Source organism: Elaeis guineensis, chromosome 10 (genome assembly GCF_000442705.2).
Source record: "Elaeis guineensis isolate ETL-2024a chromosome 10, EG11, whole genome shotgun sequence".
Lineage (NCBI taxonomy): Eukaryota > Viridiplantae > Streptophyta > Magnoliopsida > Arecales > Arecaceae > Elaeis > Elaeis guineensis.
This window is the reverse complement of record NC_026002.2, coordinates 29,061,654-29,076,245: the sequence shown is the minus strand read 5'-3', so window position 1 is coordinate 29,076,245 and position 14,592 is coordinate 29,061,654. Positions and strand designations below refer to the sequence as shown.

The 14,592-nt window shown below is 38.0% G+C and overlaps 1 protein-coding gene across 1 annotated transcript; it reads left to right on the top strand.

The window, feature by feature from the left end:
- The first annotated feature begins 417 nt into the window (after positions 1-417).
- On the top strand, positions 418-14,505 carry LOC105052579 (probable protein disulfide-isomerase A6). The gene is made up of 11 exons (XM_010933431.2): positions 418-691; positions 2,209-2,293; positions 2,593-2,690; positions 2,833-2,888; positions 6,406-6,523; positions 6,619-6,646; positions 6,775-6,866; positions 10,575-10,731; positions 10,819-10,943; positions 14,064-14,163; positions 14,290-14,505. Exons 1-11 carry the CDS (start codon positions 528-530, stop codon positions 14,356-14,358), a joined length of 1,092 nt encoding a protein of 363 aa, XP_010931733.1. The 5' UTR covers positions 418-527; the 3' UTR covers positions 14,359-14,505.
- The last annotated feature ends 87 nt before the right edge of the window (positions 14,506-14,592 follow it).

Sequence of the window (14,592 nt, the reverse complement as noted above, 5' to 3'; positions counted from 1 at the left end):
TCAATTTAGCCCTCGGTACTATCGTATCAAAATTGTAACGCCATCTGCAGCTATAAAAGCATCATTATTATTTCCGAAAGCAAAACCAGCTCCACAGTTCCTTCTTTTTAAACAGTTGATTTGGGAATCCAAGTCTGCTACTTTGCCTCCCCTGTGAGCTCAAATACATGCAACTGGGAGTGGCAACTAGCAACGTAGCGTGCATCCAAGTAAGAAATCTCTTTCCCCAATTTTTGGCTTTCCAATGGACGCAGGAGCTTTCAATTTCGCTCCATCTCCGGGAGGATTCTTTTCGGTACACGCTGCAGGAGCACTCTTTTAAAGCTATGGTCTAGCGTCTAGAAGGAGGAGGTAACCTCACAGCGTGGTCTCAGGATTCGTTAGCATCTGGGACTTATATATAGGGTCCAGTCCTTCCCTTTTATGCCGCCATTCTTCCGGCGGTGCGATCGACGAGGAGGACGAGAGAGGAAAAAGAAGTGCTTTCAGGAAAGAGAGAGGCTGGAAAGAGAGAAGGAGAGCGAGAGATGGAGAGATCTCAGATCTGGTTCTCCTTTGGAACCCTAACCCTCATACTATCTCTCCTCTTCGTCTCTGCTGTCGCCGACGACGTCTTCGTGCTCACCGAGGCCAACTTCGAGGAGGAGGTCGGCCAAGATCGTGGTGCCCTCGTCGAGTTCTACGCCCCTTGGTATCCTCTACTCTCTTCGTTGCTGTGAGAATATAGAAAGTGTTGTCCAATCTCGTGAATCTGCTTTTGTCTTTGTCACAATCCCCGGGTAGTGATTCCTCGAAATTTTTGTGATTGGATTCTTAGATTGCGGTAGTTGGCATCTGGATGTGTAGATTCAGTGTTTTTATGCATGGATCTTGAGATCTTTGAGCTGGATGAGGAGGTGTTGACTTGATTTGGACGGAAATTTATTATTTTCTTCTTTTTGTAATTCATTCGAATGGATTATCTCGCTGCATTTGGAACTGTTCTGGAAGAAAACATTAACTTACTGCGTCATCTGATTGGCGAGATTTCTGAAACCGGAGATTTGTATTTGCTGGATTTGTCGCTTGGTTGGGATTTATACTTGTAGGAGACAGCTTTGTGAAAGGGTTGAATTTTGAGATGGTCTTTTATAACTTATGTTGTTTCATATCGAGGCTATGCATGCAGTTGAAGTTCTCCAGGGCTCTAGTCGTTTAAATTCGTCAGATGATGTTGTTAGAATTTGTGCTTGTAGGAGACAACCTGGTAAAAATGTTGGAATTGTTGAGATGATTTATAACTTTATGTTGTTTCTGTTGAAGTTGCTTAGGTATCCAATCTTATATTTTTATGGCGTTATACATCTTTTAGGGAAAATCTCGTGCCTAGAGCACCTGTTAGCCTCAGTTTTTCACAGATTGACATGTGATAGGCTTTTCACCCTGTAAATGCTCTATGCGGACCCCTTGCACAGCCAGTCACGTGCTGCCATGTCATAGTGTAACCTCAGGCCCATGCATAAGCATAGCAGTCAGGAATTTGTTGAAAAATGCCTTTTCTAGTACTAATAATAGTTGGTTCTTTATTAGACATAGCAAAGTTGTTTCTCTGTTTATTGATGGTTCATTAGTAGAACTTGGATGTGAGGTATTATTACCATGCGATTTTGGTTTTATTGTGAATGGTTTTTCCTTCTTCTTTTGTTCTTGATGTGTCTAACCAATTTTAACAATATAAGGTCAAGTTTAGCTAATTTTGGTAGTTTGGTTAGCATAAATAACATCGAACTAGCAGTATAGACTCTTATGGTAATGCATTGTTTCTAGTCTGCATAGTTTCTTAAAACCACATGCCACATTGTCTAAGCATGTGGTCTTACATAGTTACAAGAAATGTTTTAAATCCTGTGGGATGGGGTTGTTCCAGTTTTCTCATGGAATGGGATGCGTCGTTGTCCTATCTCATTTTGACACTTGGGACAAGGGATGTCCTAAGACGTGCCGATCGGGATGGTGGGATGATGGCGGGACAATTCTTTCCTGACACATGGGATGGTATCCTGTCTGATCCGGATGTCTTGTGGAACGTTCTATTGGGACTTGAATCTTGGGTTGTAGGCTTCTTTTCTTTTTTTTTAATTTTTGTGTGTGTGTGTTGTATTGGAACCTTTCATTTTCTTCTTTGCTGTGGAAGTTTAATTGTTTACTTACCTGTGCTCTTGATCACAGGTGTGGGCATTGCAAGAAGCTTGCCCCTGAATATGAAAAGCTCGGTTCAAGTTATAAGAAGGCTAAATCAATTTTGATAGGAAAGGTTAGTCTTATTTGTAATCTCATGTATCTTTTGGTCTCCAGAACTTGTTGCCAGTTGTTTTGTTCTCGCTTGACAGGTTTCAGCACATCTTGTGGGAGACATATTTGCGTGCACCACAGTCTACCAAATGTGCTGGAATTAAATGAAAAGGATATTGCAATCAAAATTTAGCTTTTTTAACTTTGTCTTGATCAGATTGGACAAATGGAAAACTGACTGCTCTAGTGAATCTTTATTAAATGGTTCACATTGTCTCTCAAAATATTGGTGCCACTCTAACTTCTGCTTGTTCTACATAGGTGGACTGTGATGAGCACAAGAGCTTATGTAGCAAATATGGGGTTTCAGGATACCCAACAATACAATGGTTTGCAAAAGGCTCCTTGGAACCAAAAAAGTGAGTGTAATATCCTAACAGTTTTTCCCCAGCTTTTAATGCTTCTGAAATTGTTTGAGTTTAATATGGCTCTTCTTTATTTCTATCATTTGAGTATTTATTGATTTATATGTGACACTAACAAATTGATATGATTATGGAGGTATGAAGGCCCACGAACTGCAGAAGCCCTTGCTGAATTTGTAAATAATGAAGGAGGTAATATTTTAATTCGTGATGTATAAGGGATTTGGTAGATTTTCATTCTTGCAACTTATAGCTATTGTATAATATATGTTTAGCATATCCAAAATTGTGGGGTGGAGATTGATATGATTAACAATCTTGGTTTTGTACAGAAGATTTGACACTTGTTGAAAAGAAAAGTAATTAACTCATATGTATATGAATTATATGCCTAAGTTTATATGTCAAAGTTGGTGGATAAGATGGCTTGGTTGGTGATGCTGCTATTAATGTTTGTCATGGCATGTATTCATCTCATTCAAGGTTTTCCCTCTTCGTACTGGACCCTGTACTGGCTGGTGTTCAGTAGGGTCAGGTTGCTATAGTATGCCCCTTGAACCGATGCATGCTATGTTGCTGGAGGTGAGAGTGCAGCTGTAACTATAATAGTAATGTATCAAGCCCTCGTACTGTGAGCACTAGGCAAAATCTTATGTGATGGAAGCTCAAGATTGTGTTCTCTTTCTTTTTGTCCTGTTGGCACAGTTGATGGGCTGTAAATTAGCAAATCTAGTTGGACTTCTAGGAAAAGGAGCCTTGGTAAATTAAAGAATATTATTTAGTAGCAAGTGAAATTTGTTTATGAAACATTCATCAGAAGTGAAAACTGCTAAGCAAAGTGCAATAAATGACGATAACATGCAATTATTTATGAATATTGGAGCGCAATACTTAGTTGACACTTGAAGATATGGTATATTGCATGTGTATTTCATGTGGTTTATTCAACAGAAAAAAAAATTCCACCGAATCATGATCAGGATTGTTTGTACCAAGATATGCTATCCTGTACCAAACCGCATGGTATGGAGCATGCTATACTGTATTGGTACCAAATCAATAATGTGGTGGTTGGGGGGGGGGTTTTTTTGGGGGGGGGGGGGGGGGTTTACTAACACTTGATATGCCAAACCAGCCTCTGTACCAGACGGGCATGCTAACACTTGATATGCCGAACCAGCTATCATATTGGGCGTATCGACACAGTAACAAGGTGGCACCTATATGGGGCCAAGTAGCAAGACAGCGTACCTTGGTTTATACGTGGGTTGGGGTTTACTAACACTTGATATGCCAAACCAGCCTCTGTACCAGACGGGCATGCTAACACTTGATATGCCGAACCAGCTATCATATTGGGCGTATCGACACAGTAACAAGGTGGCACCTATATGGGGCCAAGTAGCAAGACAGCGTACCTTGGTTTATACTATATTGATGAGCCGGCTGCCTGTTTACTCTCATGTACCTACTGATTTGCTCTTGATTATTTGAAAGGAAATACAGAAAGGTTTAGAAAAAAGATATCCATCGAAAATGAGGAAAGGAAGAAGTGGAACCCAGGGAGGCCATGTATTAAATTGGAGATGAATACATTAATGTGTATGTGGAGATCGGAAAAGCAAAGGATGGAGATGCATGTGCCTCACAACAGGAGTTTGCATTTCAATAGGCAATATAGTGAGATTTAGAGATGGTAACAAGGTGTTTTGATCACTTCACAGTTTCTAAAGCTTTGATAGATTTCTTTGATGGAACAACTAGAATGTCATCGATTGCTTTGCTGTTGATATAGGAAGTTGCTTTTTATCTGATCTTCGTATGACATGAGGGCTCATAAGTTATCTAACAATATCTAGTAAAATTTATTAGATCTCTGTCAACCAACACTCACCACTACAATTCAATCACATGTGGAAGAATTTTCAGATATCTTTCTGCTTCAATCTACCAGACTTTTGAAGCATTTAATTGAGCTTGAAATGTCAAAAACCGGACCAGAATGGGGGCTCACTTGAATTTGACAATCAAATTGGATCCATTTAACCTGATACACTATTCTAGTTAAAGATACATGAGTTGGTGCAGGCTGAGCTGTTCAAATGTACTGCTAAAGAACCCAATCAAATCCAACGTTGTGCTGTTCAGATATGGAACTGCTTCTAAAACATACAAAAGAAGTGCAATTCAAAACAAGCATATGTAGATATGACACTAATAAAATCATATAGTCACAGGAAAAAGATAATTGTATGAAGAACATAGTTATGCTTACATCTGACGTTATTTCATTATCTAAATTACATTTGTATTTAGTACATCAGATTAATTTTGTATTCTTCATGTATATTCATGAACCTACTCAAGAAATATGCATATTTACATAGTTTAGAAGGAAATTTATAGCTTGTCAAATGAAACAGAATTATGACTTTCCTTTTTTTACAAAAATATTTTTCCTAATACTTGAAAAATGATTGCAATTCTTGTTATATTTTGGAATTTTTGAAGGGCTGTATATTATCCGCCTTCAAATGCAGGATCTATACTGCTCTGGATGAGAATGAGTTCAGTTTATGTTCTGTATTAGGTGCAGTTGGCATGTGTAATATTGCAGATAGTCTGTGACTCTTCTGCATTCTCCTGTGATCAATATCATACATACGTAGTGAGACGTTCTTTTCATATATCCTTCGAGCGAGAAAGGTGCTGCGCCTTACCAGGGCCTTTGACCCTCAAGGTCATCTGGAGCCACTTTAAGGCAGTTTATTGACCGTAGCAATGCGGCTGTCTACCCACTGACCTGTGGATTGGGAGGGCTGGTATATAACCGTGTGCTACAGGATCAAACTTGTATCCCAGGGCAACGGCTTCTTTCTCGCAGCGAGGGTAAGAGAGGTGGAGGAATCCATCCCTGAAACTCAAAACGGGATCTTTGGTATTCATCCCACGCTTCTTTCTTCTTAACTGGCTTGCACCTTATTATCCCCCGGAAGCCACGAATTAGACATTAATAAAGTAGGAAGATGATTGATTCTGGGCGTAACTGGCATGAGACGCTCCAATATCATCTGCGTAAGGAGATGGAGAGTCAGCCTTTGTTGTCTTGTTTGAAGTGGCGCATGATATATATCTGAATTGTTAGGGAGTTGAAGAGATGAAGAAATAGATGTAAATGAACTCCTTGCCTTATCTTTTAATCGTTCTCCGACTAGTATCTGACATGTGTACCATTCTTGTGCTTTATTCCTAGTTTGGCCTGCTGACCTTTTCCTGGCATGCCTGCATGTAATGCTGATAGTGGATTTTATCTTGCAACAGTTGCTAAATTATGCTCGAATTGTCTCTATTTTGCTACTGTTCATGTTTTCATTGATTATTATGCTACTTGGGGCTTAAAAGGATAAAGTCTATTCTGTCATTTACTGCTCACCCTCTTATAAGTAGTTGTTGAATGAGATATGACATACCGGATAGAACTGCATAGTAACCTGTTCATATGTTTTGCTTTCCCTCTATCTATCATTTGAAGCAAGATGGTTCCCATGTGATTGTTCATTTAAATAATTAGTTTCCTATTATCCAGTTTTATGAGCTGAAAATTCATTATATCATCATGTTTCATGGGATAGTTGTGTCATCTAGATGTCAATTAGTGGATAGAAAAGTGTTGACCTTACCTAACAGATTTGTTAGTCTATGATTGCAGGGACGAACGTAAAAGTGGCAACTGTTCCTTCCAGTGTAGTAGTACTAACAGCAGATAATTTCAACGAGGTTGTCCTTGATGAAACTAAAGATGTCCTTGTGGAGTTTTATGCACCATGGTTAGTTTGCCTTCACGACTGATGGCGCTAGCGATGTTCATTTCATTGGATTTTTCACTTGTTCACATTTAATCTTATGATTGTTATTTCAACAGGTGTGGTCACTGCAAAAACCTTGCTCCTGTAAGTAAATTAATGTATCCTTTAAAAATTGTGAAATGAACTGGCCACTTATGATTAGTAATAGCATTGTCATGTACTCTTTGTTTTGTAGCTTCACTAGTACTTAATCTTCTTGTGTTTCTTTGTAGACATATGAGAAGGTAGCTACTGCTTACAAGTTGGAAGAGGATGTTGTAATCGCTAACATTGATGCTGACAAATATAAGGATTTGGCTGAAAAGTGAGTTCAGAATTTACAGTTATTTTTACAAGTAATCAAAATCTTAGGACCAGCAAATATCATAATTACACGACCTGTTTCTAATGGTTAGTATTTCGAAATAAATGTGGTTCTGCAGTTCAGGTTCATTACCTCGAGATCAGTAATCAAGGGGTATACCTGCTGTGCAATGAGAAATAAAGCTGCTATCAGAATATTTCATTTCAACGTTTCATTGAAACCCTAACCGATGAGGATATAATCATGATTCGATATGTTGTTGATTGCCAATTTTTGATGTCATTTTAGTTCTTTTTCATGTGCCCATCAAGAGACCTTCCTAATAAAATCTTTGATGCCCACTTTGCAATCAAAGGAAGCAAAATTTTCACTTTGTTTGCCTCCTTCAATTCAGCCATTGGATTTCAGCATTAATAGATTATTTTCTTTGGAATGAAAAAAAATCATTAAATGTGCAGTAACCTTTCTAACAAGCTTTATTCACTTGATAGCATTGGTTTTGCATATCCTGTTTGGCATTTCATGCAGAAAGGCTTTCCTTCATCCATACAAATTAAAAAAATGTTTTCACTTTGCCTTTCTCTGACACTATGATCCGATATGTATGCCCATTTTTTGACTTCCATTTAAATGGCCAAACTATGTCATCAGCTCTCTAATGTCTGATATTTATTGTTCTTGGGGATTGCTACCTTGACTATATTCATTTCTTGCTTGTTACTTATACTGTGATGCACACATCTCCTTGTTTTCTGTTTCCCTGGAAAAAACAATCCATGCAACATCAATTGCATGTAATGTATTGGCATGATATCTTTTTAAGTTCCGTATCTTGACATATATGATACAATTGATATTATTACAGGTATAGAAACATAATCTGGTGTTATCCTGTTGTGGCTTTACGAATTCCACTTCTTAATTCCTACTAACTGCCATGGCACCCAAAATAATTTATTAAAGAAAGGTCCTGTATATTTTTTTGAAATATCATTTGCCTCTGATTTTTACAGAACTGAGTTCTCATTTCTTTTTTAATTTCCAGCACTGGTTGTGGTGGACCAATTGGATTTATTTTTTTTAACAAAAAATATCTTACTATGTTATGGAACCGTTCATTTCATAAAAATGCAAGAATACAAATCTCTTGGTACAGGACCATCCTGATTTTCTTGTGGAATGGGATGACCATGTATCGTCTTGTCCTGATGCGTGGGACAGGTTGGTGTCCTATGTGTGTTTTCCATGGACTGCAACAGGTAAAATGGGCATAAAGCCCCAGATAAACCACCTACACTGTGTATGGTGCGCAAAAAGCTGGTTTAGCGCTGGTTGGCTCCATGAAACAAAGGGGGAGAAGACTCCTAATCTCCTCCTTTAGCTGCCACTCCCCAGCCCTCCCCTGCAATACCCCTCCCCCCCTCCCCCTCCTTCCCCCACCCCGTGTGGCTATCACCTTCCCTCGCTTGGTTGGAGGTGGGAAGTTGTGGAGGAGTAGCCTACATAACTCCTCAGATTTTCGTCCTTGAATGTCATGAACTGCCATGCTGGATGTCGCTGCTGCGCCTCTGCCTCCACCTCCTCTGGGGCTGCCCTGTTGCATCTTCTTCCTTCTCTGCATCATTTGGCCCCTGTCCTACATTGTTTCAATGTCCCAGTGCCTGTGTGTGTGCTCATTTTCTATTGGATCGGTATGGTACCAGCAGTACTGTCCCATTCTGACATATTGTCAACCCTGCTGAAAAGAGCTTGGTGTTTCTCACTTATTAGTCATTTTGACTGAAGCCCTATATTCATTCTGCTTTCCACTATAAATTCCCACTACATTCTGATTTGATTACTTTTTAAAATATTTATTTATAGAGCAGGTTCTGTGATTTAATTCTCGATATCTTTCCCTGTTTCTAGCTACCATAAACACCAAATCATGCACAAATATCCTGCAACAAAAGGCTTTCCTCTTAATGAAATCTTTGAGCTAGCCCTGGGTTTGGCCTATGCAAAAGTTGGGCAGCATGCCTGGGGCTCTATGCTTTTCATTTTTCTTCATGCAGAAAATTTTGATGTATCAAGTTACCGCCAGATGGGGTGAACAGATCAGAAATAACTTCATGCAACTACCCTTTGGCAGCAATGATGCTCTGTAGCTTTATCTTTTGTCAGTTGTATTTTAGCAACCTTGACTTTTTGATACATCTCACAAGCTAATTTCATTAATAGTCACTTATTAATCCAATCAAATTAGAGCAATTGTAAGACATCTGTGAAAATGCCTCTCATTTGCTCCATTCAACCATAACCTCAACCAAATTGTATTATGCTGTGGGAACTGCTTTGGGGTGTGATCCTTCATCCTCCGAGACGTTTTCTTTTCCGTTTTCTGTCGCCATGGTGTCAACCCTCTAAATTTGTGCTATGTTTTTGGCCAAGTTAACATTGGCTGAAGCAAGGTTTTAAATTCCGTGGGACGGGACAGTCCCAGTTTTTTCATGGAACGGAACGCGTCGCCATCCTGCTCTGTCCCGACACTTGGGACAGAAGATGTCCCAAGGCGTCCCAATCGGAATGCTGGGACGCTAGCGGGACGGCCTATCCCAACACATGGGATGGTATCCCGTTCCGGTGTCCTACGAGATTTCCTACTGGGACCTGAATCCCTGGGTTGGAGAGAGACCTAAGAAAAGATCTGGAATGTCGGTTTGTAGGTGGAAGAACTAGCATGTGGCCGTGTTATGTTATGCTAGACTTGGAGGGCTGGATGAGTGGAGAAGGCAAAGTTTGATGTAGGACACCATATTCTTTTCTTAGGTATAAATTTCAGCACAATCACCTTTCTGCTCATCTTCATTCTAGTTCCAAAATAATTCAAGTCAGCATTTAATATTATTGGGAGGGAATTATGTTTTTCTAATGATGAACACTGATTGGATATGTAATGATGAGGCTCTTATGCTGTTGTGCAAGAAGGCAATCTTGGAAGTGTCTGAAGGAACAAGTTTGAGACTAAATTAACTTATGGTGGTTCATTTATTTCTTGTGTGCCAATTGATTTTTCATTGTTTTCCTCTTCTTGAAGCAGCTAGACATTGTAAAAATACAATTCCTATTATCACCATGAGCCTGTTTTTGAACTTCCAAAACTAAAACATACACATACAAGGGTTCTGAAGAGTTTGAAATTGGAAGAAGAGCAGTAAAGTGAATGTGGTAATTATCAAATCGTTGTCAATTGTAACCCAGGTTTATGTAAGGTGTGCGATAGTTAATGCTTAACATGCTTCTGAAAGTTAAGATGAAGGTACCCTGGTACTCATTATAAGCTAGGTCATTAAAAAAAAAAAAAAAGAAGAAAACTTTGATGTTTTTGTCAATTGTCAATGTGGACTGTTCCTTGATTCTTGTGCAGTGCAGAATAAAGAACCCTGGCTTTTTTTCCTATAAAAAAAAAAAGTTTACCATTTATTGTCCTGTTTTGCATCATCTATCAGTGCATTGTTGATGGCTTCTGTAGGGAAATTTCTCGAAAATCAATATAATGAAGCATGCTTGCTTGTGTCTAAAAAATTTTACAATGTAATAGAGTTTACTTTGAAATATTTCAAACATCATAATATTGGCAATGCAGTCATTAGTTTTGATTTTTATATTTTAATCTTAATTGCTGAGTCTATGTTGTTTTATTGACACCATGCATACGGTGAAATTTAGGTATGGAGTTAGTGGCTATCCTACATTAAAATTTTTCCCAAAGGGCAACAAAGCTGGTGAAGACTATGATGGTGGTCGGGACTTAGATGAATTTGTTAAATTCATCAATGAGAAGTGTGGCACAAGCCGTGATACAAAAGGAAAACTTAGTTCACAGGTTTGCAGAAGATAAGAATTTGAAAACCTGCATTTTTTGTATTTTGTCAATGAATTTGCTTTAATAATTAAAGTTTAATTACTGTAGGCTGGTATCATAGCAAGCTTAGATGCTTTGGTGAAGGAATTTGTCAGTGCTAGTAATGATGAGCGGAAAGCAATTGCATCTCAGATGGAAGAGGAGGTTGAGAAACTCAAGGGTTCTTCTGCAAGGTAACATCTTTTCCCAGTTGAATCTTCATTAGTCATTGTGCTGATATAAATTGATTAATGAATTTGAAACTTGTCAATTGGATTCTGCAGCTGTGGTCCTCTGATTTTTCTTATCGCTATCCTTCCTATGAATGTTCAATTGCTTTTTCTCTATTTTGGCTGACACCATCACTGTTCTGAGAAGCATGTTTATCAAATAATTGTCATTGCTAAAACAAAATTAAACCTCATTCATATGCTTACTATGTTGTGGAAATGATGTATGTATATGCAAGATGTGTGGGCTGGTACACTTTTGTCACTTCTGGTATTCTTCTTCCATGTCCTCTATGTTCTGGTTAGGACAAGAATTCTTTGGTTTCTTATCCAGGCTTCTAAGCCAGTGATCCCTAAGAAATGATTTAACCCAATTGGTAGTGGAATGTATTCCATGGATGTCAAGGTAAATCACTTGACGCAGAATGGTGCTTTTATCTCTTCTTCCTGCAAAGGAGATGAATATTATAGAGAAAACTTGCTTTTCTTAGGGGATGGTCAATAGTAAGAATTTTGATGCAGAACTGACCTCAAAAACTGTTTTGAACATGTGGTGGGGACCATCGGCTTCAATGCTAGGTGTCTAGGGATTTGATTTCCTATTTTGCTTAATGTTAGCAATGCAAATAGCAATTTGCCAATTATTTTAATCTTGCAATTCCTTGTATATGGAAATCTTCATGAATATGAGAAATGAAAGTGAACTTTCTGGTTTCATTTGGTGGTAGTTTCTTATTAGATGCGTGGTTTGAATGTCATTGGTCATCTCAAAGTACTCCAATCTCTAAAACTTCCAAATTACCACCTGTCCTTTCCAAAGTCAAGCACAAGCTCATCTGAAGAATTCTTCACAAACTAGTGACTTAAAATTCAATTAAATATCTATATATAACTGTAGATTTTCTCAATTATGTATCTCCAATAATTTACCAAAATATCAAGTATTAAAATGTTTATTTTTCTACAAGAAGTCAAAGGACTTTACTCCAAGGTTTGCCATCTCAGTACCAGGCTTTGTTTAGTGCCAACTTGTTAATGTATCGGTGCAAGGCTGATTCAGCACTCAGTTCACCCTCCATACCATATTACCGGTACCGAACTGGTATGGTATGTCCAGTACCACTCGATTCGATATGGTGCTGCAAACCTTGCTTGTACCTTTGCAGAATCTGTCTTCATAATTTTGGTACGGGGAACCTTATTTATTTACAATCATGTACCCCCTTGATCTCTGTGTGCGTTTTGGACTGGGCATGCCATGCTATGTAGTGGATATCACCATGTATTGCAAGTTGTACTGCCTTGTATTGGCAAATTGTGAGTAGATACAGGGGCATTCCACGTTACATACTGTGGTAGCACGTGATCTAGCAGCAGGGTACCTCAGGCCTTCAATAGTCAGATTAGTCATGGGAACCATGTTTAAATGGTTGGGTAGGGGTTGACCTTGATACAGCCCTTACTTGGCTCCTTTATGCTTCAGTCAAATGGGGAAAAATGTGTTATGTTTCCCCTTCCTGTGGATATCGGCATATCTCATAGTGGGAATTATTTGACATCATTATCTCTTCCGGGACCTTAAGATGGAATGAAGCATGGATTGTTAGAGCTTTTATTGTGGTTCTGGTGATTGGGTGATAGGTATGTGGCCCCACTATGCCATGTTTTGTTGCTTTAGACTAGTCGTGGGGGAATGTAGGATGCATGGAAGTTTTTTTTTTCCCCAAAGAACTTTTTATATTTGTTAATTATACATGCAATTGAATTGTATTTACAAAGTTTGCAGGATCCCAGAATATGTAGTGAATTAACTTAATCACCAATCTCGCTGGATGTTGTTTTGTTGTTTTAGGCTCTTAAAATCAGATCTTAAAATCTGTTCGATCTATATTTGCTTTCACTGTGGATGCTAAGGTCTTGATCTTCTTGACTAAACCAAGCAACATCATTACATCCAAAGGTTTGAAGTTTGGCCCAAAACTGGTCATGGATCAGATTTGGAGGTTTTGGCCGAGACTGGACGGAACTGATTGAAATTTTAAGTTTCATCTTTCAAACGGTTTTGGCTGGTTTTGGCCGAATTTTGGTGGTTTTTGTGGATACTGTGCAAAACTAATGTCTTTGATACTTTTTCTTATTTAAAAGATATATATGCTAAATATTTTGTAATGTTTGTACACTTTGTTAATACTATTCAATGTCATATGTTTTAAGGCTCCAATGATCAAATCTATGTTATTTTTTGGCTACGTTTTATTATCATGTTAGATGCAACTTGATGTGTATTTACTAATTATAAAGCATTGCATTCCTATAGTTTTCTTTCTGCTTAAATGATTTTTCTTCTCTTTTGTAGACTAGAATGAAATACCGAAATAAAATTGGTTCTTATTTAATGAATATAACGAAATATGCTTAAATGGTTTTTCTCTTTCTTAGATTATTAAAATTTGGGGGCGTTGCTTGGGTAGGTTCAAGTCCTTACACAGCCACTTTGTGTGAAAAATTATGAATGGTTACATGTGTCCCAGTCGACCCCTCCTAGGACCCCAGATTGCTGGGATTGTAAGTGGGCAATGACTTTTTACTAGATTGTTAAAATGAGAGATATGCTTAGAGAAAAGTTTAGTTAAATATAGAAATCAAAGAAAATATACAAAAATAGTAAAATTGAGAAAAATGTAAGAAAATTATCAACTAGTAAAAGTGTAGGATCATTATAAAAATTAGAAGAAATATTGTATATTTAATAGATTAAGCTTTCAACAATTTAGTTTTAATCCGAAACTGCTGAAACTACACAAATATGATCCTGAATAACTCAATGATGTGAACTAACTCTTGATTTTTTTTTCTTCTTATTTTTCTTTTTTTTTTCTTCTTATTTTTTTTTTCTGAGATTTTCCTTGATGCTGAAACTCTCGAAGTTAAAAACTGCTGAGATCAAGACTCCATCCATAGAGCCGAAACCAAAGTCAAAACAGAGCGTTAAATTCTTGATTACATCCATGTGTGGCCATGTTTCCACTTGCACTGCCCTTTAGTGGAAATGCTAGTTGACTTTTCATTTACCATGAATGCCAGGTATGGAAAGACCTACTTGAAGGCTGCAAAAAGCTGCATTGATAAAGGTTCTGACTATGCCAAAAATGAAATTGAGCGACTTCAACGCATGCTGGATAAGGTGTGACGGCAATCTTTTCTATTCCTTTTAATTTTTCAGGAAATGAATCTCAAATATATTAGATATTTGTAGGCTGTTATTTGATGTTCTAACATGGATAAATATTTACTTCTTGTCTGGTGGCAGTCAATCAGCCCTTCCAAGGCAGACGAGTTCATCATTAAGAAGAACATCCTATCAACTTTTGCTGCTTAGGGGTGTGCATGCTTCTATCATACTTTAAGATTTTTGAGACAAAAATTTTGATATTTGTATCAGTGCAACCTAGTGAGTTATGTGTAGCAGGGCCTTATGTTAGACGTTATGGTTTGCATAATCATATGCAATTACCAATGATCTCCATTTCGTTTTGTTTTTAAATGACTCAATCATGACTAACAGAGATAGGCTTACCTTAAAACAAGCGCGCAGATCCTTGCCATTGTGTTG